Raw genomic sequence first — 26,916 nt, 5'->3', positions numbered from 1 at the left:
CATGGTGAAACCCCGTCTCTACTAAAAATACAAAAAACTAGCCGGGCGTGGTGGCGGGCGCCTGTAGTCCCAGCTACTCGGAGGCTGAGGCAGGAGAATGGCGTGAACCTGAGAGGCGGAGCTTGCAGTGAGCCGAGATCGCGCCACTGCACTCCAGCCTGGGTGACACAGCGCGAGACTCTGTCTCAAAAAAAAAAAAAAAAAAAAATCCAAAGATGTACAACAAAGAAAAATGCATAATGCAACTCTAATGTAGCCATTATCAAACTCAAACAATTATCAATTATGGCCAGTCTCATTTCATCTCTATCCTACCAAATTTCCCTATCCATCCTTGATTACTGTGATGTAAATATTGGGTAGCAGATCATGTAACATGTAAACATTTTAGCATGTATCACTAAAGTAAGGATTTTTCTATTAAATCATAACCATTGCATTGCACTATTTATCTCACTTAAAGTAATTCTTCAGTATCATTAGATATCTAGTCAGTGCTCAAAAATTTTTAAATGTTTCACTAGTGCTTTGAAACAAAGGTTTATGTGTTTGAGTCAGGACTGAATTAAGATCTGTATGTTGGAACTGGGTGACTGGTCTTTAACTCTCTTTTAATATGCAGGTTCTCTTCCCTCTCTCCCCAACTATTTTTTTTTTTTGTCATTGCTATTTATTTGTTTAAAAAAACACCAGCCATTTGTCCTACAGTTTCCCATAGTCTAGATTTTGCTGACAGTATCCCCATGGTGGTGTTCAACATGTTCCTCTATTCTCTTTTTCTCTTGTAAATTGATATCTAGATCTAGAGGTCTGAACAGTTTCAGTTTGATTTTTTTTTTTTTTTTTTTTTTTTTAGATACAGTCTCCCTCTGTTGCCTAGGCTAGAGTGCAGTGGCGTGATCTTGGCTTACTGCAACCTCCATCTCCCTGGTTCAAGCAATTCTCCTGCCTCAGACTCTGGAGTAGCTGGGATTACAGGTGCTAACCACCACACCTGGCTATTTTTTACATTTTTAGTAGAGACGGGTTTCACTATGTTGGCCATGATTGGCCAGGCTGGTCTTGAACTCCTAACCTCAGATGATCCACTCGCCTTGGCCTCCCAAAGTGCTGGGATTACAAGCCTGAGCCACTGCGCCTGACTATTCGGTTTGATTTTTTTGGGCCAGAAGACATCATAAGTTGTCACAAACTTTTACCTAATGTCTGATTGTCTGTTCTTTGGTGACATTAGCAGCCATTTCTGATTATTACTTAAACCTGTTATCACATCGGGGTTGCAAAAAGGGTGATACTCTAATTCTTATTCCTGCTTTGTTTATTAGTTGGAACATTTCCATAAAGAGAAACTTCCCCCTGTTACCTATTTGAAAAGATAGGATACCTGCTTGGATCTTTCTCTTTTTCAGTTTTCATCCTCCAAAGTGACTAATGAAATTTTTATTTTAAATATCATTAGGATTCATTCTAGGATCCTCCAAAGGTGATCAATTAATTTTTTGTTTTTTTTAGAATCATAAATTCTTGGGTATAACACATCCCACTGGATATCCTATTGAAATACGTTCAAGTCTACCATTTAAAAACAAAACAAGCCCCTCACTGGATCTCTCCTGCCTTCTTCCTGGCCAGCCTTCGCAGTATCACCTGTACTAACGCCCTCTACTTCCTGACCTCTAACTCACTCTTTAGCTCTCTTTTAACTGGAGTGTGGCCCCACCACTCCGCGAAAGCAGCTCCTGCTAAGGTCATTAGTGACCGTTATTTTGCTAAGACCAAAGGTGACTTTTCAGGTTTCACCTCACCTAACCTTTCAGCACTGCTGACCACTTCTTTTCTTCTTGAAGCACTCTTTTCCCTTGCTCCCGTGACACTGTAATGTCCTGTTTTTTCTCCTGCTTCTCTGGCTACACTTCTTTTGTTGGTTTTCAATCTTAACTTCTTACTCAACTATGAAATCTCAGCAGTTTTAAGGTTCAGTCTCAGAATATTAATCTTCTCCACTATACTCTCTGTCAAAATGATCTCATCCACACCCAATCATGTACACAAAAATGTCTCACAACAAATTTACATCTTTACCTTTGATCTCTGTCTCTGAAATCTAAACTTTATATCCACTGCCTACTACATAATAGCTCCCTTTGAATGTCTCAGAATAATTCTACTTATTATATACAAAGATAAAGTCAGAATCTATGAAAAAACATCATCCTTTTCTAGCAAATGCCAGCATTTACCATTCAGAAGCACAAACTCAATGTCATCTCTGACAACTCCATGTATCTCAGCTGCCATACCCCCATCTATCACCAAGTCCTGGTGATTTATTTCCCAAATATATTTCAAATATGACTCCTTTCCACTTAAACTAGCACTACAAACTTAATCCAAGCTACTGATCCTCTCACCAGGACCACCAAAAGAGCCTGCTCTTTGGGTTCCTCTGATCTACTTGGTTTTCTCTCCAGACGTTCTTTACAGTGTAACCAATGCAGACATAATCATGCAAAATCCTGGTTAAAATTCTTCAACAGTTTACCATGGCTCTTAGGATAAACTCCTAACATGGCTATGCTTCACCTAGAATCTTGCTCTCCTGGAGGACCAGCCTTCACTCATTGTCTACGTTTTTTATGCTAAAGGACTTTTGCACATGATCTCTCTGAAATGTTCTTCCTTCCTTCTTACACTCATCCTTCAGATAGGCACTCAAAAGTTACTTGCTAAGGGAAGCCTTCCCCTGACGTCCCCAACCAGGTCATATCCCAGGATCACAGCCTAACCCAGCATCTTGCATATAGCCTTCATAGACTTGTCATAGCTGCAGTTTCACATTTCTGCATGTGATTATTTGGTTAATGCTGATTTTCTCCACTAGGTAGCTTTCATGAAATCAAAAACTGTGGTTCCTTTGTATTCTCAGTGACTGCCATATGTTAGGTATTCATTTAGTACATGTCGGATGAATGAATAAATGCTCCAATTTCTTGAAATTAGCATAGTTTAGCACGCTTAGACATGTACTCGCTGAATGTACTTTACATAAAGTACTCTATATAAGGTGCACATAACAGTGCCTGTACCTTGATAAGAATATTACACTAATATTGTAAAGATATCATAAAGTTTAGCTGTTACTATTATTACTGATTTCACACCCTATGACAGAAACTATTTTCTGATTACCACTGATTGTATTCCCAATTACTGTGCTTAACTCTATTTAAAAGCTGGACAAAAACCACCTTCTTATTTTCTGTTTTCTTTGCAACTACGGCCATGAGACATACTTCTGGTCACTGAAATGTAAGTTTTCTGAGAGGATCCTAAAAACCTACTGATGTCCTAAAACAAAACAAAACAACAACAACAACAAAAACAAACAGAGGGGCAGTGGGGAAAGCTATGGCAGTCGCGTCTCCTTTTTACCTCATGTGAATAGGAATGTGATGCCTGGAGCTGCAGCAGCAATCTTATAACTCTGAGGGAAAGGCCAGTGAAATGGCAGAGCCACTGAAACACCAGAAGCAGCTACCCACCTCCAGCCTTCTCCTTATATGACAAAAATAAACCCTTCTTTTACTTGTATCTACAAACAATCTTGATATTCCGCTCAGTAACAAGATTCCCTTCCAGGTAAATCCCCTTATATTGACCAATACTTTTTTTCTTTTTTTCTCTTTTTTTTTCTTCACTAAATATCTCTGTTACTTTCCTTAATACTGTAACCAAAATAAAATATCTGGTTTGTTTCTCTTATAAAATAGAAAATGAATTACAGCCTTAAGAACTAAAGAAAGACTCTTTAAATTTCTTATTTTGAGTTAAACATATATGGGGATCAGAATAACACCTATTTGGTGACACGGCATCAAACAGAATTCAGGGTACTTTGTTCATTCTCAGATGGAAAATGAAGTTTTTTAAAGCATTTTAGTGTCTACTCAAGAATATCAATATTAGCATGTGATATATTCTGATTTGATTCCATAATCAAATATTATATAAATATGTAGCTGGACAACAACTCAGACACTCTATACACAGAGCTTGACTATGCACAGAGACTGTATTTACTTTTTAGAAATGTACATGTAAGACATATACACAATGCTTTAAGAACTGATAAATCAGAAGGTGTTAAACAGATTAAACTCTGAATTCTCCTTAGTGAAACCAGGATGTTTCACTCATATTCGTAACATGGCATAAAATTTAGGTTTACACATTGAGGGTAAGACTTAGTTGCATGTAATGTTCGTAGAGTAAAAAGGGATATCAACAAAATGATCTCGGTCCAATGCCTTTTGCAGTTTGTCTCAGGTCTGCACCTAAAATGGGAAGGATGGACTAGTTTTCAGACTGTGCTCTACAAAGCCTAACAGCCAAGTCTCCAAGCCTTCTACCCCTGGAAGACAGAGCAGATCTGTTTTTATCTGTTTAAATATTTATTTTCTACAAAAGGTTTTCTTCAAAATAATAACTCAGCTGGGTGTGGTGGCTCATGCCTATAATCCCAGCCTTTGGGAGGCCAAGGTGGGCGGCTCACTTGAGGTCAGGAGTTCGAGACTAGCCTGGCCAACTGGCGAAACACTGTCCCTACTAAAAATACAAAAATTAGCTGGGCATGGTGGCGGGTGCCTGTAATCCTAGCTGCTCGGGAGGCTGAGGCAGGAGAATAGCTTGAACTGGGGAGGTGAAGCTTGCAGTGAGCCGAGATAGTGCCACTGCACTCTGGCCTAGGCAACAAGAGCCAAACTCCATCTCAAAAAATAATAATAATAATAATAAATAAAATAAAATAAAAAAGAACTCAATAACTAAAAATAATTTGGAAACTACTGGACAAAATTAACTCCTAAGTTCTTTCTAGTATTATCAGTCATGATAAAAATAGTTTTTTTTTGGTTTTTTTTTTTGAGACAGGGTCTCACTCTGTTGCCCAGGCTGGAGTGCAATGGTGTGACCTTGGCTCACTGTTGCCTTAACCTCTGCAGCCTCAGGTGATCCTCCCACCTCAGGTTCCTGGCTAATTTTTTGATTTTTTGTCAAGATGGGATTTTTCCATGTCGCCCAGGCTGCTCTCAAACTCCTAGACTCAAGTGATCCTCTTGCCTTGGTCTCCAAAGTGCTGGGATCACAGGTGTGGGCCACCGTGCCTGACCTTTCCTAAATGATGAATGCTTTAAGAGCATCTAAATATGTACACAAAAGGAAAATTCATGTGATAATGTGGGCTTGACTTATTTTCAAGAATATATTCAAACTAAATTAACGTACTTACCTTGTGAAAATGCCATCCACAATCCCAATTGTCGCTTCTTCTGCAGGAACATAGGAGCCAATCTGAGCCATGATGGTAATCAATGCAACTTGTTTTATGTAGGAGCTCTTTCCACCCATGTTTGGTCCAGTAATTATCATTACTCTCTCTGAGTCCTCCTAAAAATTAGAAAGGAATTTCACTTATTGTACCAGAAACGTTTTTAGATAATATCCACAATTGTCTCATAAATGGAAAGGCATTAGGCAAAACATTACTTTGCAACATAAATATCACAAAAGGAAAGCGGTCCTCCAGAATCCAGGATCCTCCCAGAACACTTACATTTCACTGACCAGAACTGTGTCTCATGGCCATAGTTGCAAAGAAAACAGAAAATAGAAGGTGGTTTTTGTCCAGCTTTTAAATAGAGTCCTTCAACCTGAACTGTGTGATACTGCAGAAAAGTAAATTCCTAGCAGCACACACAGCTGTTCCTGGGTATTAAAAAGGAAATAAGACCAGAAGTGGATAACTGCTATGGCTTTCTCATTAAGCATTTTTTAATCTGCCTATGTGCATGTTCTACCTATTGCTTATGTTTAAAGTCTATCAATTTTCATTTGTCCATCTTAAAACAACAGGTATTACATATCTAATTGCCCACAGCCCTATTTGGGGTTGGCAGCACATATAATTTTGGCAGCAATTTTTCAGTTACAGGTAGATGACTATTAAAAGATATTTATAACATCAAATTCTAGACATTGCTTTATCAGCATTTAATTATTTACTAGCATTCACCAGAGCATGTGGAGGAGGCAGAACTATAACTCTTGCAACAACTTAATTTTCTAGAACTTCTCTGTATTGATCAATTATAGTATTTTCCAGGTACACACCCCTGCTAAGGGAAATTGTCCAAATACAGCCCTTGGCAGAGGAGTTAGCCCAGGGCATCCATGCTCTGTGCTATGTGAATCCCACCCTTTGGCAATAGCTGCCTGGTCAAGAGTAGCCAAGCCGGTCAAGCATGGTGGTTCACATCTATAATCTCAGCACTTTGGGAGGCCAAGGAGGTGGATCGCTTGAGGCCAGGAGTTCGAGACCAGGCTGGCCAACATGGCAAAACCCCAACTGCACAAAAATTAGCTGAGTGTGATGATGCCAGTTACTCAGGAGGCTGAGACACAAGAATCGCTTGAATCCAGGAGGTGGAGGTTGCAGTGAGTCAAGATAACGCCACTGCATTCCAGCACGTGTGAAAGTGAGACTCCATCTCAAAAAAAAAAAAAAAAAAAAAAAAAGCCAGAACCAGCCAATGGGCCTAGCATAAAAGCTTCTCAAACTAGGCCAATCAAATAATCTTTTGGGAGTTAACCGAGAATGAGACAGGTTCAGTTACCTGGTAGCTTGAAGAGAGGCTAAAAAGAATCACAGAAACAGGCCACAAGGCACCGGGGATCATGAGTAAGTAGTTATGAGAAAATAAAAGGTACGATGAAAAATTATTTAGACCAGGGGTAAAGAGGATAGTTAGTAATGAAAGGAAGGAAAGATAAAAGCCAAAATGAAGTGAGAAACTTCACATAAACAACTGGGTATCAAAGTAAAGCCTTATAAAGTGTTGCTAATGGGGGATAAAAAGAAAACTTGTTCCATCCCTAAAGCTGTATCGTATTCTAATTAGCTACACATTTCCAGTCTCCCTAATGCCAAACTGTGCTAGAGATCCTTCTCTTCCTGTGTAATTCCTTTCTCTTATGGCACCATATGGCTTTATATTGCACCTAATACATCTCCATTACTTGAAGGAACTTGAGTATATCTGTTTCTTGTGACAGAAAGAGCTTAACACAGTAAGAACCTGGAAAGTAGTTTCATATAAGCAGAATGATAAAACTAATGATAAAAATAAAATGAATTTTACAGAGAGTAAAAAATAAGCATGTCATAAAACAATGATAAAACTAATGATAAAAACAAAATGAATTCTACAGAGATTAAAAAATAAGCCTGTCATAAAATAATCAAATATTGACATGATCAAATATTTTATATCTCTTTAATCTCTTTTTTAATACATGTCTTTATCTCCTTTTTTAAAAATCACAAAATGACACAAGAAATAGAAAACCTAACAATCCTATATTTATTAAATTTGTAAAAGCCCACAAGAAAAACTCTAAATGCAGAGAACACCCCTACTGAATTCTTGCAAACATTTAAGAAAGAAATAGCACCAATATTACAAAAATTCTTCTAGTGAACAAAACAAGAATTTTTCCCAAATAATTTCAGATTTGGATATCAAGAACATTGATATCCAAACCTGATAAGAACATTACAAGAAAAATTACAGACCAATTTCACCCATAAATATACATGCAAAACTTCTTAACAAACTATTAATAAGTCAATCTAAGGTTATATAAACCACTTAGAGCTTTCGAGAAATACAAAGTTGGTTTAATATTCAAAGGCCAATCAATGTAATTCACCATATTAACAGAATAAAGAAACCATACAATTATCTCCAATAACACAGAGAAAGCATTTGAAAAAATTCAACATTCACTTGTGAAAAAAATGAGGCCGGACGCGGTGGCTCACGCCTTTAATCCCAGCACTTTGGGAGGCTGAGGCGGGTGGATCATGAGGTCAGGAGATCGAGACCATCCTGGCTAACACGGTGAAACCCCGTCTCTACTAAAAATACAAAAATTAGCTGGGCATGGTGGCGGGCACCTGAAGTCCCAGCTACTTGGGAGGCTGAGGCAGGAGAATGGCGTGAATCCAGGAGGCGGAGCTTGCAGTGAGCTGAGATCGCGCCACTGCACTCCAGCCTGGGTGACAGAGCGAGACTCCATCTCAAAAAAAAAAAAAAAGAAAAGAAAAGAAAAGAAAAAACTGGGGCAGGAAAGGGAAATAAAAATAAAAGGTATAAGGATTAGAAAGCAAATAATAAAACTCATTATTCCTACACGTCATGATTGTGCTCCCAGAAAATCCAAGGAAATCTTTAAAAACTGAACTTTAGATACAAGTTCAGTATTCAAAAATCAACTTTTCCCCTATATTTTAGCAACAAATACAGGTTGAATATCACTTATCCAAAAACACTTGGAGACAGAAGTGTTTCCAATTTCAATTTTTTGGATCTTGAAATATTTGCATTCTGAATAAAATCTAAAATGCTCTGAAATCCAAAGCTTTTTGAGCAACAATATGATGCTCAAAGGAAATGCTCATTGGAGCATTTCAGATTTTAGATTTTCAGATTAGGAATGCTCAACCTGTAATTCAAAATAAAACATTTTTAATGATACAATTTACCATAGTATCAAACGAAATCAAATACCTAGGAATAAATCTAACAAAATGAGCAAGACTCTACACAGAAAACTACACAACATTATCGAAAGAAATTAAAGACGACCTAATTAAGTGAAGGAATATACCATGTTCATGAACTGGATGACTCAATATTATAATGCTATAGCAATTATAGAAGTGTGATTTGGCACAATAATATACATATATAACCAGTGGAATGGAAAGCACAGAAACAGACTGACATGTATACAGTTCCTTGATTTCTGACAAAGGTGACATTGCAGCACAGTAGACAAAGGACAGTCTTTTCAACACAGTGTGCTGGGAAGATATGGAGAGCAATTTGGAAATGCCTAGTAAAGTTAAAGATCGTGTACACTGGTCTAGATGACCCAGCAATTCCTCTTTTAAATATCTATCCAAGAAACATACAAGTGCTCAAAAAGGCATGTATAAAACTGTTCACTGTAGTACTGTTTGTATGTATTCATAACTGACAAAAATAGAGATAATCTAATTGTCTATTGTTAGGAAAACAAATAGATCTACTTGTACAATTATTAAAACAATTATTTACAATGCAGAATACTAAGGTTCAGTGAGACATTAATGTATATTTTTTAAAATACACAAAAGATGATTATATGCTGCTAGTATATATATATATGTCAAACAAAAGAATAAAAACCATGCATAAGGATAATAAACAACATCAGGATAATGGTTACCATGTAGGTTAAGAGGTGAAGATGGAGAAAAAGGAATAGCAGTTATTTATGTATGACCTTAGCTGTATCTGTAATTTTTTATTTACTTAAAAAAACTCCTAAATATTACAAAACGTCAATCTCTATGACATTTGTGTGATGGGTAAATGGGTGTCTGTTATACTATTTTCTATACTTTTTCATTGGCTGAAATCATTAAAAATCAAACAAATTTTCTTAGTTATTTCATGGATCACCATCACGAACAATTCAATAACTCCTTACAAACATATTTATGTAATTTACGAATAATTCACATAACTTCCAAATGACATTTTGTTACTTGGACTTCAGAACACTACATACAAATAAAGCAAGAGAGAAAAGTACAAAATGGAAAGTGAAAGAATGCAATGCCAGAGAGAATGTAATGTAAGAATGTAATGCCAGAGAGAATACCATACACAAGGGTTACGTATGTCATGCCAAGGCTCCCTGAACTGTGACAGCATTGTTAAAGGAGCTGTCTCCAACAGGATTACCAAATTCAACAAGCACATGAGAGTGACCAATGGAAATGCAGAAATAGAAATGTTTTTAAATGGTAGTTTAGAAAAGATATGAGAAAAAAAGAAAAAATACACACTTTTTATTTTGTAGAAAACTTAAGCCTTCAAATACCTTGAAAGATAAGAGAATTTATACCTACTGTTCAATTTGGCTTTTTCATGCAGTGAGAATCAGTAACTTGACAGTGTGTTCTTTAAAAGTATTAATTTGGTCAACTAAAATAACTTAATAAATCAGATTTCTAGTGGTAAAGCATATTATAATACCGTTTAGAGTTAGAAGACTGAGGTTCCATTTCTGGCTTACCCATTGGTTAGATACATTTCATTTCTCATCTGTAAGATTTAATAATAATAGAAATCCTAGCCTTATGTGCATTTTGTAAAGTTTAAAACAATTAAGAAAATATATATGAAATTCCTTTGAAACTATAAATGCTATAATCATTTTTATAAATCATAAATTCTTAAAAATAACAGATGCCCAAAGTAGCCACATGAAGTCCTAATGCCCTATAAATGAATTAACTGAAACAGAAGAAATGAACTAAAACAAATGAAAATACATTTGGCTTGGGCCAAAGTCAGATGTGAAACTTATTTGAAGGCCCTGATGAGTAAAACAATGTGTGTGGCATTTACATGAATAGAAATGTTACTCTCTTCTGAATTTAAATTGTATATACATTGGTGAAAAAGATGTATTACCCAAAGTGAACAAGCAAGTCTGACACTTTCCAATATTTTCAAAAGGAATAACATTGTTATATTGAACTACACAGAAACTGCTGGCTTTTAAAACTATACAATCGTGTATGTGTTCTTTGAGCATTTTATTTCTCCTGAATTTAATACAGAATGAAGTTTTTAGTTTATTTGAACTTTAGGATTTCAGAACTAATTGATATGCAAAAATTAATTCGTTGTATATATAGAAAAAATATCATATGAAAATTTAGACTTCACAGTTCTAATATTTAAACAATGTTTATTTAGCTGGGAAACAGGTTTCTTCCTGACACCATCCACCAGTAAGTGGGGAGTGACTGAGAGAACAAAATGACCCTTAGACAACTTCTTCAACCAGGTCAAGGATAGCTACCAAAAACCTGTAGCAAACACAGGCTTAATGGTGAGATGGTAGAAACCTTTCCTTAGGTCAATCAAGACACGATATCCACATTTTCCTGGAGGTCCCAGATAGAAAAACATGACAATAAAAAGAAATAAAAAGGCATTAGACAAAACAAAACTGCCATTGTCATTGGCTGCCCACAAGGAAAACCAACCTCTATACAAAGTATTATACATATATAATACAAAGTGTTATAATTAATGACAGGATCTTTAGCAAAATGGCTAGATTTAAGATCAAGATGGAAACTCAGTTGTATTTTTGTATAAGAGCAGCAAATAATTATAAGACTATTGTAAAAAAGATATGACCTATATACTAACAAAAAGTACTTAGTAATTAATCTAACAAAAGATGTAAAAACCCTTTATAGAGAACACTTTAAAACTTTACTGAAAGGACTTAAAACCAAAATAAAAATACAGCAGGTCCTCAAATAATGTCATTTCATTCAATGTCATTTTATAAAAAATTAATAAGGAAAAATACATTCCCAGCCAGGGCACTGTGTTTGCACATTCTCCCTATGCCTGTGTGGATTTTCTCTGGGTATTCCAGTTTCCTCCCACATGCCAAAGATGTGCAAATTACGTTCAATGGTGTAGTAGCCCCGGTCTGAGTGTGTGTGTGTGTGAGTGTGCCCTGTGATGGGATGGCATCCTGTCCAGGACTGGTTCCTGCCTGGTGCCCTGCACTGCCAGGATAGGCTCTGGCTACCCATGACTCTGAAATGGAATAAGAGGGTTGGAAAATGAATGAATACAAATTATTGTCAAGTAAAAATTCATAAGGTATGTGATAATCATACAAATGCATGACAATAAACTGATGTAACACAAAAGTGATAAGCAAGTCTGCCATATGTATTGTTTTTGAGCTGCATGGTAGTAGGAGGTGCTTCTTAACAATCTTCACTACACAAACATTTACTCCTTGATTTAACCCACCATCACTATGACCTCTGTCACTCCCTGATTTACCAAAAATTATGTATACAACAATCTTATTTGTTTTTATTAATATTTCTTAAACATATAGCTCATACTTATTTCAATGTTTAATATCAGAAGTGTGTTGGGTCTTTATTTAGAAGTTTGATGATGTTTTCTGTGGCCAGAAATATGACATAGGAATTTAACTTTGTTTATAACCATTAGCCTATGGTAAAACTGGTTTCATTATATGTCATTTCACTTAAAGTTGCAGTTATTTCCTTTTTTTTTGAAATAGGGTCTTGCTCTGTCACCTGAGCAAGAGTGCAGTGGCGCAAACATGGCTCACTGTGCCTCAACCTTCTGTGCCTCAAGAGATCTTCTTGCCGCAGCCTCCAGAGTAGTTGGGACCACAGGTGGGTGTCATCACATCTGGGTAATTTTTTTGTAGAGATGGGGTCTCCTCATCCCAGGCTAGTCCTGGGCTCAAGTGATCCTCTCACTTCAGCCTCCCAGTGTTCTGGGATTACAGGTGTAAGAGTTCATACCCAGTCAGCAGTTTCCAAGAACCCACTGAGAATGTTAAGTGAGGACTCACTGTATCTACTGTTTTCATGGAGGGACATACTCATATGTTCACATATATATCACAAAGATGTCAACTCCTCCCCAAATGGATCTATAGGGTCAATGCAATTCTGAAAAAAATTTCAAATTTTTTCCCCCAATTAACTGAGTAAGTTGATTCTAAAATAAAGAGAGGAGCAAATGCTAAAGAGAAGTCAGAAAGTTCTATTAGAAAAATAGAGGGGGAGAACTTTCCCTACAGATGTAAAAAGTTATTATAATGCTATAGTAAATAAGCTTGTGTGATTCTGGCTTACAGACAAACACTGACCAGTGAAAAGTAAGAGTTCAAAACAGTCCCATAAAAATTTGGAAACTTAATATATGATAAATAATTCCATAAACTGATGGGAAAAGGATGATTTGAAAATTGGTACAAAACAATTGATTACCCATATAGAAAGATATTAGATTCCTAACTTATATCATGCATAAAAATAAATTCTGGGTCAGGCACGGTGGCTCACGCCTGTAATCCCAGCACCTTGGGAGGCTGAGGTGGGTGGACCACCTGAGGTCAGGAGTTCGACAGAAGCCTACCAACATGGAGAAACCCCGCCTCTACCAAAAACACAAAATTAGCCGGGTGTGGTGGCGCATGACTCTAATCCCAGCTACTCGGGAGGCTGAGGTAGGAGAATCACTTGAACCCGGGAGGCAGAGGTTGTGGTGAGCCAAGATCGTGCCACTGCATTCCAGCCTGGGCAACAAGAGCAAAACTCTGTCTCAAAAAAATTAATTAATTAATTAATTCTGAGTAGATTGATTAATGACTTAAATTTGAAAATTAAACTTTAAAATGTTGATAAAAAATTATAGGAGAATATGTTTAAGACCTCAGGGATTGAAAGAATTCCTTATTTAAGGCACAACACCATTCACCCATAAAAGAAAGGACTGATACATTCAACTTCATTAAAGTTAAGGCTTTTGTTGTCATCAAAAGGTGTCATACTGAGGCCGGGCAGTGGCCCACGCCTGTAATCCCAGCAGTTTGGGAGGCCAAGGCGGGCAGATCACTTGAGGTCAGGAGTTTGAGACCAGCCAGGCCAACATGGTGAAACCCCATCTCTATTAAAAATACAATAATTAGCTCGTGGTGGCGTACACCTGTAGTCCCAGCTCCTCAGGAGGCTGAGGCAGGAGAATCGCCTGAACCCCAGAGGCGAAGGCTGCAGTGAGCCAAGATCGAGCCACTGCACTCCAGCCTGGGCGAAAGAGTAAGACTCCATCTCAAAAAAAGGGAGGGGAGCATCATATTGAAAGTGAAGACAAAAAATTACTCTAAGTAATCTCCTTAGACTTATATAGTTACAAAAAATATTAGATTCCTCATCATTTAAAAGTTCTATGATACAAGTTCAATGTAAAGTGTAGAATATCTCAAATTTTCTAATAAGTAAATTATAATGTCTATTTCAGTATTTAACTGTGTACATTAGAGGAAATTTAGATGCTTGAAAAGTCAAAAATAATATTAAGAAGACTTAAGTGTATGGAGAAGTTTTTTCCACCATCCCTGCTAAAATGGCTTGCCTGATCACTATGTTTCCCAACCCACATAGCAGTTTTAACGCTCTTGGCTGTTTTGGTCTGAGGTTAGGTACCAAGACTACAACTTTTGAGAGTCAGACACTGCTGAAGCAGGCAAGGGAAATACCAACACACTCAGTGCTTTGCTTTGGCATCTACTGAAACACAAAATGTGATGAAAGTTGTTAGACTAGAACAAACTGCAAATAAAAACTTCACTTTCTGGAGATGATGGGTGGATTCCTGTGGGTCTTTTGGCCCAAGGTATCAGAAAACAAACATTACAAGGTAAGTTATTCTGTCTTCACTCCTGTGACAGTGACCAAAAAGATCCCTATTGTTGAAGGCTAACAAAGAACAGGACTGCCTAATCATATACATATCATCAAGCTCAAATTAATTACTTCCCTCCCAGAGTTTCATTCACTATTGCCAGGCATGGTGGTATAAACAATGATAGCCCTTCAGGCTGGATTTGCCACCTGCTGACTGTAGATTCTAGGACTTTGAGTGAACTTAGGTGGTAGTCAGACAGTGGTCACTATGGGCCTTGGGTAAGACCCAGTGTTGTGCAGGCTTCAGGTCAGACCTAGTGCAGTCCCAGAGGTGGTGGTCACAGAGGTGCTTGTGTCACCCCTTCCTCAGCTCCAGGTGGCTCAGCAGAAACAGAGAGGCTCCATTTGTCTGGGGGAAAGTAAAGGAAGAGACAAGAGTCTTTGCCTAGAAATCCAGGGAATTCTCCAGAATAGTATGCAAGACCACCAAGGCGGTACCTCTAAGAGTCTACAAGAGCTACAGCATTACTGGGCTTAGGGTGCCCCCTAATGCAGACACAGCTGCAGTGACCACAGATTTAGATCAGAACACCCAAGTCCCTTTGAATACTTGGAAAGCCTTCCCAAGGAGAAGTACAAACAAGCTAGACTGTGAAGGCTACAATAAATACCTAATTCTTCAATGCTCACCGGGTCAGACCTGAATCCAGTGCAACACTGGGTCTCACCCAAGGCCCATGGTGACCACTGTCTGACTACCATCTATGTTCGTTTAAAGTCCCAGGGCTCTACATAACCAAAAGAAAGGAAATCAGTATATCGAAGAGATATCTACACTGCCATGTTTATTGCAGCACTATTCACAATAGCCAAGATTTGGAAGCAAACTAAATGTACATCAACAGATGAATGGATAAAGAAAATGTGGTACATATATACAACAGAGTACTATTCAGCCATAAAAAAGAATAAGATCCTGTCATTTACAACAACATGGATGGAACTGGAGGATATTATGTTAAGTGAAATAAGCCAGCCACAAATTAAAACAATCGAACTCATGGAGATAAAGAGTAGAAGGATGGTTACCAGCGCCTGGGAAGGGTGGTAGGTGGTGAAGAGGGTGAATGGTCCTTGGGTACAAACATATAATTACATACAACGAATAAGATCTAGTATTTGATAGGACAACATGGTCACTATAGTCAACAAAATTTATTGTACATTTAAAAATAACTAAAAGAGTATAACTGGATTGTCTGTAACATAAAGGATAAATGCCTGAGGTGATGGATACCCCAGTTGCCCTCATATGAGGGTAACATTATTACACATTCTGTGTCTGTATCAAAACATCTCATGCTACCCATAAATATATACACCTACTATGTGCTCCCCATTTTTTTTTTTTTTAAAGAATCAATTCCATGAGGTATCATGGCAGGATTATTCATGACAGCAAAGAGTAGGTAAAACAGTGAAACTTTTAAGGCAATTATGGTATATGCATATTGTTGAAAACCATGAAGCCATTACAAATTACCTTAAGACTTTTTAAGAATATAGGAAAATATTCATGTTATAATATTAACTAAAAAAGCAGGATATAAAAATTTTTTGTATAAAAAATGGCTATTTTTTTAAAAAATTGCAAAGAAAGACAAAGGAAACATTCCAAAATGTTAACAGTGGCTGTCTTTGGAATTAAGGAGCAATTTCCTCCCTTTCTTTGTATTTTGAATCTCAATCTAACACTTATTTGTAAATGGATTCTATGGCAATGAGAGTACTAACAACCATTTGTTCATTGAATGCATACTATGTCAAGTATTATACAAAAATTTTCACTGTGGTGTCAATTTCTATGAGAGCCTTGATAAGCAAGAAAGTGACAGAGTGTGAAAATAAAAGTATAAATATGAATAAAGAATTGGCCCACAAGTTAAGAAAGGTGGTTTCTCGTATGGAATTTGGGCAAGCCAATGCACCTCTCTAGGCTTCAGTTTCCTCCCCTCTAAAATCAGGCAGCTGAATTAAATGATCTCTTACCCTAAACTCAGGTACATTGCTTGAGTATGTAGCCCTGGGTGGAATGAAAGAGCAGGAATTAAATTGGCACCAGAGCTCTGTCCCAGATTTGTTTGAAAGATGAGAAGTTGTGGAAATCGTTTGCATGAAGTACCTGGGAAAAGTGGTGCGTGGTGAACCTCGTCAGACTTGGGGATACTGTTGTGGAGACAGATTTTTTCCAGCCCCACTTCCTCACCCCAGGATTTGAGGATGTCAAAGAAGAACTAATTTCAAGGCTTTAGGAGCTAAATGTGTTCAACCCACTAAACTCAAATATTTGTAGGTGACAACATGGTGGCTTTCCTAATAAGCCCTAAGAGACCGCCAGTGGGAGATAAAGTTGTACACCAGGCCCTCTAGTAAACACCAGCAGGAAAAAAGACATGACACTGAAGAATCAGGAGGTCCTCTAGGTGCATAAAACCGCCTGTCTCCGTGCCCACTGCCACTGCCCTGACAGGTGACTGCAGTGGCTCCTGCTGGGTCTTCCTGCTTCTCCCCTGCCCACAATCCACTCTCTATAGGGCAGCCAGAGTGACTGTCATAAAAAGTAAAACAGAACTTGTCTTTTGCTAAAAGCCCTCATCCAGATCCTCAGAGCACTTCTGAGTGTCTAAAGGTCATAGTCTAAAGGCCATGTCTGCCTCCGACCTATTCTTCTACTACCCTCCACCATGTTCACTTGGTGCTAGCCAGACTTGATTTCTGCTCTCCTTCCACCTGGCAGAATACAACATGCTCGTTCCTGCCTTAAGGCCTTTCTACAGGTCTACACTCAAACATCAACTCCCAGGACACACCTTCCTTGGCCACCCAACCTACAGAAGCCCCTCTGCTCTGTCATTTTCTATCACATCAGCCCATTTTATTTTGTTTTAACCTTCTCTGAAATTACCCGAATTTTCTTGCTTGTTTATTATCAATCTCACTGCTAGAAAGTAAGTTCTCATGAGAGCAGGAACCGTGTCTTCTAGTTCATCCCTAATGCCTAGAACAAGGCTTGGCACAAAGAAGGCACCCAACAAATAGATCAAAGAGATGAATGTAATACACGAAAGGCATTACAGCAGAGATTTCCACCATGTTTACATTTCAAAAACAATCATTTGCATTCTCTATAAAAATCCATCAGGAATATATCCATCAGGAATATATGACTCCCGTGTTTCCACAGTTCTCAAGATGACACAGTAAGTAAGGAAATGGTCAAGAAATCTCACTCATCTAATGTGTTAATCTCTCTTTTAGCAAGGATCGTGTGTATTTGAGGCAGCATACATCAAGGGTTCCCAGATATAAAAGACACATAAAATCTATCTGCAAGACCAGTTAGTACAAGTAAGTGTTCTAACCAAATAGCCAGAATGCGAAAGTTGGCAATAACCACCTCTCCACCTACTCTGGAGCCCACTGGGAATGACAGCAAACAAAAGCTGAAGTATCGCGCTGAAGGGACTATGTTTCTGGATAACAACTAGAGAGGGCTGCCTTCGCGAACCTATGGAGAGACTAGAAGTACATTCTTTTAAGTGCTCACTTTAGTATTGGCAATATCTGTCTGAAAATCATCAATCAATAAGATCTTAGTATTGTTTATCTAGTATCTAAACAGTGAGTCTAAACTTGTGATAACTAAGCAACTTCCACATAGAATGTCAACTTCTGTGGGGGAAGAGAAGATCTAAAAATAAAAGGCAAACTTCAAGGTATCATAAGAAAATCACAGATAACAAGTGCCAGGCACTGTGCTAATGATTTTATATGTATCACCTCATTTAGTTCTTAAAACAGCGTCATAGGGTGATACTAATATTACTGGATTCCCATTATACAGGTGAGGAAATAGGCCTAGAGAAGCTAAATATCTTGCTGAGCAATGTAAAACAACTAAGTCGCAGAACTGTAACGTTAAGGGAAGTTCATCCTCTGACCTGTCTCAATGGGGATGCTTGCCAAATGACAGGGAATCAGTCACTACTAAATAGGAGAAGACAGGCTTTAGCTCCGTGTGTTCATCATTGAGTACACTAGAATGATGGACAGTCATAATATCCCTAAAGTCAGGAGATGTACAGCAGAAAAAAAATAAAAATAAAATTGTCACATTAATTTCTAAGACCTGGAAAGCTAATTTTCCATTAAAAAAAAAAAAAAAAGGTGCTATCTTCCTTGACAGGTATAAATATTGACAACTACCTTTAAAGAAGAATTACAGGAGAACTATTTTTATAAGAGCTACAGACTGCTGGAAAAAGTTTGGTAGTTTCAAAGTGTTTTATTCCTCGAAAATGTCAATCAACAGCAGGTTATGGTAAGAGACTCTTGAGTTAAAGGCTCCTCCAGACAAGCTCTCAGCCAAATCTTTGCACTTTTAACCCAAGGTGAACTAGAAACAAAAAGAGGGGAAATGAGGCTGGAGAGTAGCACCAGCTGCATGTTGAGATGCCAAAGTCAGGACTTAAATCCCTCCAACACCTGGATCCTGCCCAATTTACATTGCCCTGGGTGTGAGGGCCGGCTGTGACCCAGCTCACTCACCTCCTTTTATAGATGAGGAAACCAAGACCCAGAGAGTAACGCAGTCTATCCAAAATGACAGTGAAATGAGAGTAGAGCAGGATTTGAATTTAAATCTCCTACCACTGTGAGCCGCTTCCCCACTACACCTGTGTACCAAAAGTAGTACGTGAGAACTTTAAAACCAGAGCAAAGAAAGTGCTCACATAGAAAGGGATTTTTTCTGGCCAGAGGATGGTGAAGGCCCTCAGGAAGAGGCAGTGTTTTGTTGGGTCCTGCAGGAAGAGTGTGAGTCCAATCAATGCAGACAAGTAAGAGATAGGAAGAGAGGGGAGGGCCATTGTGAGCACAGACAGCAGTGCAGGTCAGAACACTTTATCAGACAAACGTTCTTCTCTATCCATTATTTCAGAAGCAGGAGAGAGAAGAACCAGAGGAAAGGACTGACAGGAAAACAACATTCAATTGCCATTAATATTTCCCAGAATTTTAATCCATGGGCCCATGATTCAAAGATCATGCTATGTGAAAAACACCTTTACAGCATAATCTATGAGAATGTAATTTAGCCATGGAATTAAATCAAGCTTAAAGCTCAGACATATTTTATGGTATACATTATTACTGTTCTGCTTGGTAATTAGGCACAAATTGCCAACAGCTTATGAATATTACTGTAACTAGTTTTTTAAACTTTTATACAGCCAAAGCAAGTATTTCTGGGCCAGCTAGACATTATTTGTACTGAGATAAGGGAAGGAATTGGGAAGTCTGTCCTCATCTTTACCAGCTTCAAGCACTTGTTCATGTAACAAACGCATGAGCACCCATTCCATACCACATGCGGAGCTAACGACTGAAGCACCCCAGGCCCATCTTGATCTCACAAGAAGGGACTGTGACTAGCATCTCAGTGTCTACCCTGTCCCAGCAATAAAACACCTGGGCGGTGAATTCCGCTTGGGCCAGAGAGTTACAGGGTTCGAGCGCTTCCTGGGAATCTTCCTGTTCTGCACGTTTGACTCATTTTCTTCCTACCTAACAACCACTTCCTACCTGTCAACCACTCTCTCCCCTCCCCCTCCATCAGTTGAAATTTATATTATTTATACTAAAAAAAAAAACCTTACAAATGAACTGAAAACCCCAACTTTAACTGCTGTTGAAAATCCATCCACTAAAAAAACAGTCATTTGGTTTAGCAAACAAACAATCCTGGCAGAGCTGAGATTGCAGTGGGTACGCTGAGTTTTCCCTAAGCAGCAGTCCCGGGCTGCCTCACAAGGTGACAGGGGCCAAGACACTGACCCCTTAACCCACAGGTGGCGGGTGGGGCTGGGGCAGCCACAGTCCCTGGGCCAGCCTCCTTGGCGTCTGAGCAACCTCTTCCTTCTCCTTTTAATCCAGTGTTCCATTAAAATATTATCATTTTCTGTATGATGCAAAGTGAAAAAGGTTGGAAAGCACTGGCTTGCCTTAAAATATGTTTATGTTTTGGGAAACAGTTCAAGACGACGCAACCTGAGTAACTTCTGGCAGATCATTTCCCCTTTCTGAACCATAGTTTACTCAGAAGTATGAAGAGGTGGTTACACTAAAAGATCCCAAATTTCCCTTTTAGTTTGACAGTAAAATTATTCTGTAAATTGGGGAAATCCCCATATAATATCCTGAAAAATAACATTTTGTGTAGAAAATAAAAGGCAAAAATTTCAGGTGAGACTTGGAGACTGCTAAAGGCTTCTAGCTAATCCTTACTGATTTAATCAATCTGATTAGGTGCCAGCTATGTGCCAGAGAACTGTGACTGATCCAGGGATTACACATAGGTGACAGAGTACAGTCCCTGTTTGCTTCATGCTTACAGTCCACTGGCAAAGGCAGATAAAAAAAAGAATGATTATAATTTGGTGGAATAAGTACTGAGATGTGGAGAAACAGTGGCAAGGGTATGTGAGATGGCTACCCATCCCAGCTGGGCAAAGGAAGGCTGAGTGCAAGAGCTGACATCCAAGGTAAGTCTTGAACAAGCCAGAGCTGGGGAGTGGGGTGGGTGATTGGTGGGTGGATGTGGGAGTGTGTGAGGCGGGAGTGGTTGGGGTGGGGAAAGATGACATTCTAGGCAGAGGGAACACCATCTGCCAAGTTCCAGAGGCACAGTGACTTGGGAACGGCATGTACTCCAATCTGGCTGGAGTGTGAAGCATGAATTCAAAAGGGAGAGTGGCATGGCAGGTTCCAGAAGCCTTGTGGCTGCAGAGTAGAGAATCTATGGAGGTGGGCAGAGTGGAGGAGGAAGCTCCAGTGGTGACCACATGTATAAATGCTTGGATTATACAGTGAATCAAGGAAGAGGAAAAAAAGAAAGAGGGTTTTAAAAAGTATTCTTAAAACTGGGAGAGGAAAAGCAGGCAGAAAGTTGGCTTATTCAGAAGCACTATAATAAGTTCACGTAACACAGAATACAGAAAAGTATACTCTTAATTACATTTACAAAACACCAGTTCTTAAAACCCCATGATTATCAAAAACAACAATGTCACTTAACTTTGAAATTATTTTCAGGGTATATTTTATAATTAACATTCATAAAATATTTTAAATTGAATTTTACGTAAGTTCTTTCTCAACACTATCCCTATATATAAATTTTTACCCTGAAAAATAGAATGCACTTCACCATAGCAACAGTTCTATATCAACTCCTACTCAAGTTAGAAAAAGCATATGTAATAGAAACGAACATTCTGGAATATTCTGAGATGCCTGCTTGGAAAAAAAAATTACTCCATTTATTTTGTAAAGATTTAAATACAAGAGTTCAATGTTCTTTAAAACATTATTGTAATTAGACAGAAGGCTATTTTAGTTCTTCAAATCTTGTTTTATTAAAGCGTAACTTACTTTTTAAAAGAAAAGAATGAAAAAGGAAAGAAAGAAAGAAGTCAATTTCTTGGGGTAATATTCTTGGGGTCAAGTAGATGGGCATGGAAACAGTAACAGGAAATTATTTTAAGAGATTTATAGTCCCAATATTTAGTTGCTTAGTTTATATTTAACTTACATTACTTTCTCAAGAAAAGCTATATCCTACTGGTATTATGAGAACTGAAAAAAAATTCTTATGTTGACATAGTCTCTTTTTTTTTGAGACAGAGTCTCGCTCTGTTGCTCAGGCTAGAGTGCAGTGGCCTCTCAGGTCCAAGCAATTCTCCTCCCTCGGCCTCCCAAGTAGCTGGAATCACAGGGAGGCGCCACCATGCCCAGCTAATTTTTATATGTTTAGTAGAGACAGGGTTTCGCCATGTTGGCCAGGCTGGTCTCGACCTCCTGAGCTCAACTGATCCTCCCGCCTAGGCCTCCCAAAGACATAGTGTTCTTTTTAAAGACAGTAAAAAGATTGGTACTTATTAACTTGTTTGATTAATAAATATAAAAATTTCCTAATATGAATGAACAGGTTTATAGACACTGGGTCTTAGGTTGCTATGGTATGAATATTTGTCTCTCTCCCTAATTTGTATGTTGAAATCCTAACCCGCAAGGCAATGGTATTAGAAGATGGGGCCTTCAGGAGATGATAAGTTCATGAGGGCCTGAGAGTGACCCCTTACCCCTTCCACTGTGTGAGTACATGGGTAAGAGACCCTTTACCCATTCCATCATGTGAGGTGCCATCTAGGAACCAGGAAATAGGCCCTCACCAGAAACTGATCTGCTGGTACCTTGATCTTGGACTTTCCAGTCTCTAGAACTCTGAGAAATAAATTTCTGTTATTTATGAGCTACTCAGTCTATGATATTTTGTTACAGCAGCTGAACAGACTAAGACATGCATTATATACTACCAACAAGTCTTTTACGATATGAAAATGCAATATTAAACTAGATGTCATTCAAAGTATTTCCTTTCACATCTCCCTCTCATGGCCAGCCAAATGCACAATGCCACACATCTCTGCCACCCTTGCTCACAGCCCGAGGTAGAATACTCTGTTACAGTCCCAGCTCACTACTATTCTGAGCTTTCTCTGACCTACATTCCAAATGCTCCCCTACATCTCAATTTTTCACTGTCCTCAGAAAAGTTTCTTAGTACTTCTGTTTCTAACCACCTTGCTTAACATTTCCTTCATACACTAAAATGAAACCTGGCTGGCTGTTTGTTATTCCCCTGCAGCTCCCTCATTTGGGGGCTGACCTTTTTCTGCCACATCCAACCATGGACCATATACCTCAGGGTTCAGGGTTCAGAAGTTCTTCTTTGCTTCCTTAGGGCTTTACCACTGTCTGTCTTCAATCTAAGCCATCTATAAACTTCACAATTCCCAATCACCATTCCTTGCAATCTCGGACACCTGGATCCTTGTCCTCTATGGCTAATCTTGCTGTTATCTTAGATTTCAACATTCACGTGGACAACTTTCTCCCAAACTCTGTTCCTTGATCTCTTCATCTCCAAAGACCTTCTCCCTTCTGCTACCCACCTTCTATAGCCATACATAGGATCTTGCCATCACCCAGAAGACCACCACATCTGATATCCGAAAGTCAGGCATTTTATTCTTTGATACCTTCTCTCTCACATAACTACTCCCTACATATTAATTTTTTGACCCATCACCATCCCATTTTACCCCATGTCCTTGACCAAATTCTCATCAGGTTTCTTTGAGCCCTATTCTGGACTAGTTCTCAACTTTGACCTATAAAAACCTACAGACTTTGAGTAAAAATGATTTTGTCCACCCTCCCTACTTAGAAGCAAGCCCACTAGCATAGTTTCTAACAGCTCAAGGCTGCATCCTTAGGATGACCCCAGCCCCACTAAAAGTACCTGCCTGAGAAAGCTTGGTGCTGCCAGGATTCACCATTCCAGTCAAAATTTGGTGACAGAACAGTTACTTTAGAAAGCTTGCAATTATAAAGACTTTTTCTGCCCCTTTGGGATGTAAATCTATCACCCAAAATTGTCTTTTTAAGGACCAGAGAGCTGACTCTTTGAAATGTGGTATTAGCAAACAATTAGTAAACCCACATGGGTTTCACATAACCACACCTCACTCGCTCTCCTTCCCCAGCTCATTCCCTTTCCCTGTTCCCTCATACTCCCTTTAAAACACCCAGTCATCTATGCCAAAATGAAGTCAAGTTCAATTCACACCGGACTCTTCCCTACTGCAGGAGTATTATTGAATAAGATCAATCCTTACCACTTCAGTGCCCAGCTCCATTTAGCTTTGACAATGGAACTCACACACCCTGCCACCACTTCACTATTTTTCCCCAGCTTCTATCACTCTCTTGCTAGTATTCTTAATCTTTTAGGGGGAAAAATGTAAATTTCTCCATATAAGTAAACTGGCCTCTTCCTTATCTCTGAACACTTCTTTCTTTACACTCTGCACTCCAACCTCACTCATCGTCTTTCAGTTCCTTGAATTCATCCTGCTATGCTTCACTTCCAACAACTGCCATGCTGGTTCTTCTACCTGGAATACTCCCCTAACAATACCATGGCTTGCACTGACTCATTCTTCAGTTGGTATCTCATCCCTGGGGAACATTCCTCAGTGCTTCCCTGCCCGTGGGTTAGGTCAACCTGCTACCTATCCCCAGGCCATCCTGGTCTCCTCCAACATGCCATGCACTAAGCTGTATTGCACTAGCCTGTCTTCACTGCTATACAACAACCTCTGTGAGGGCAGGGAAGACTTCTGTCTTGCTTACCACTCTCTGTTCCTAATACTCGCTTCATTACCTGAGACACAGGCACTCAGTAAGTATGTGTTAAATAAATTAAGTATTCAGGATCATTCGTGTTATGTAAGAGAAATACAGCCCCTATAATGAAAATTCTCATCACTGGAATCTGCAAAGGCATCTCTGATTCTTTCACGGAACATCTGAAAATAGTCACAGTACAAAGGATGGAACACTACATGCTAATATGAATTTGCAAAAACTATGGTATTATTCCAACTCTATTTGCATATTGGGTATTTACAAATGTAAAATATTTTTATTGGGTTACTTAGGATAACTAATTAGAACTAAACTTTTAGTTACTAAACCTATTGATAATCTTTCATTGGAAATAGCACCAATTCCACATTTCATGGTAAATATAAAACTATGTCCAGACTTAGCTCATTTAAAGCCAAAGTTGAAATTTGGGTAACTTTTAATTACAAAAATGTTTCTTTCATATTTAAAAGTTTGGGATGTTATGTTGACTTATTGTTTTGTATTATATGGTACTTACTGATAAATCTGTACTATTGGGAACATATTGATCCTGTTCTCCCAGCAACACATCAATCACAGGATGCCTTCCATTTTTTATTATGATTTTTCTTTCTTCTTGTACAGTTGGTCTGCAAAAAGAAATATGTTTCAATTTACTAAGCATGGAGATAGCCTTAAAAAAAACAAAAAAAAACAAAACTAAGACAGCATGAAAAATTTCAGTACTGTTTGTACGACAGAAAACAAAACTTTACACATAGATTTTAAGAACATATGTCCAGAATAAAACCTTGAGTATAAAAGTTAAATTTGAACTATAAAATAAAAATTCGGAAAATATTTATTATAATAATTGTGCAATGAAGCACATACTTTAGAAGAGTCTTATAAATGGCTTCACCCTTGTAGTTTACCTTTACGAGATCTTTTTTTTTTTTTTTTAAGAGACAGGGTCTCACTGTGCTGCCCAGGCTGGAGTGCAGTGACTATTCACAGACACAATTATAGCACACTACAGCCTCAAGCTCCTGGGCTCAAGTGATCCTCTTGCCTCAGCCTCTTCAGGAGGCTGGGACTATAGGTGCATGTCACCATGCTGGGCTTTATTTTTCATTTTTCTATTATTGTTTGAGATCAAACCAATATTTTCACTAGTAAAGATAACAGTTCAGATTATTGCTACTTATTTTCATTAATGAATATAATAAAGCAAATCACATAAAATTATTTCTAGATGTAATTATTAAACTATGTGTTGGACTTGGAAACGAAATGACCTAAAATTTTCATACGTTGTTTCATTAAAACATCTTTCTATGGTCTTTTGTATCTTTTACTTGGATACAAGAATCATATTTTGGCCTTGTTGTTCTTTAAGTTTTTTAAAGACCTCTATATCTGTTTTATCTACAGCTTTAGCTGTGTAGTCAAGACCCTCTGAGCCCTGCCTTACTCTCAGCTCTCCTTCCCAGATGTTACTACTTAGACCAGCTTGCTGTCTACCTTTTCCAACCTTCTTCTGTGCATTTATGTTTATGTATGCATCATACTGGTTCTGATTTCTTTAGAAAAGTCATACTGTAATATATTATTCTGTAATTTAAAAAATTCAATAGTTTAATTCTCAGTACATACATAAAAAATAGATTTCACCATTTACTATCTGGATATAATATATTCCTTTAAAGTCATTTCACAAATAATTTTACAGAAATGAGAATAAGGGGATAGTAAAAAAAAAAAAAAAATCAACCTCATGACAGATTTTAATAAGAATTTAAACACAGTAAATCTCAAAGTTTTATTCCATATTCTCCTGGTTTTCAAGGCATATATATCTGAAATGGGTAACACATTCTGAAGGTCATTGCTCATCAGCTGTCAAGCATGCATCTGGAACATATTCATTCATAAATACTAAATTCCAAATTTCAATACATTTCTAATAGGTTCTAGAGCTGATTATTTCTGATTCTTTTCACATTTGTATCAACGAAAATACAAATACTTGAAGTTTTCAAAATATTTTAAAGCTTAAAATTTTCTTAAAGAGATGTCATTTTTGCTCCATAATTGCAAAATATTTTCACTTTTTGACTTATCAACACCAATTAGAATAATCAAATGAGTACCTTTATTTCTACATCATCTATATCCTTTCAATCTGTCTGTCTATAAATTATAACCTATAAATTGTATCG

At 38.0% G+C, this 26,916-nt stretch overlaps 1 protein-coding gene across 3 annotated transcripts in view; it reads right to left on the bottom strand.

Annotated features, from left to right (window-relative positions):
• The window catches only part of MSH3 (mutS homolog 3), a 219,803-nt gene that overhangs the window by 58,566 nt on the left and 134,321 nt on the right, over positions 1-26,916 (bottom strand). For all 3 annotated transcript variants that reach the window (XR_002522614.2, XM_031666743.1, XM_031666744.1), the window contains exons 19-20: positions 25,233-25,344; positions 5,288-5,445 (exon numbers count right to left, since the gene is read on the bottom strand). Coding sequence is in view for 2 of the 3 variants with exons in the window: in XM_031666743.1 (XP_031522603.1) it covers positions 5,288-5,445; positions 25,233-25,344 (270 nt within the window). In the remaining variant the exon portion in view is untranslated. The remainder of the gene's footprint in view (positions 1-5,287; positions 5,446-25,232; positions 25,345-26,916) is intronic.

The sequence above is a fragment of the Papio anubis genome, chromosome 5, assembly GCF_008728515.1.
Source record: "Papio anubis isolate 15944 chromosome 5, Panubis1.0, whole genome shotgun sequence".
NCBI lineage: Eukaryota > Metazoa > Chordata > Mammalia > Primates > Cercopithecidae > Papio > Papio anubis.
This window is presented reverse-complemented; position numbering and strand designations above follow the sequence as displayed.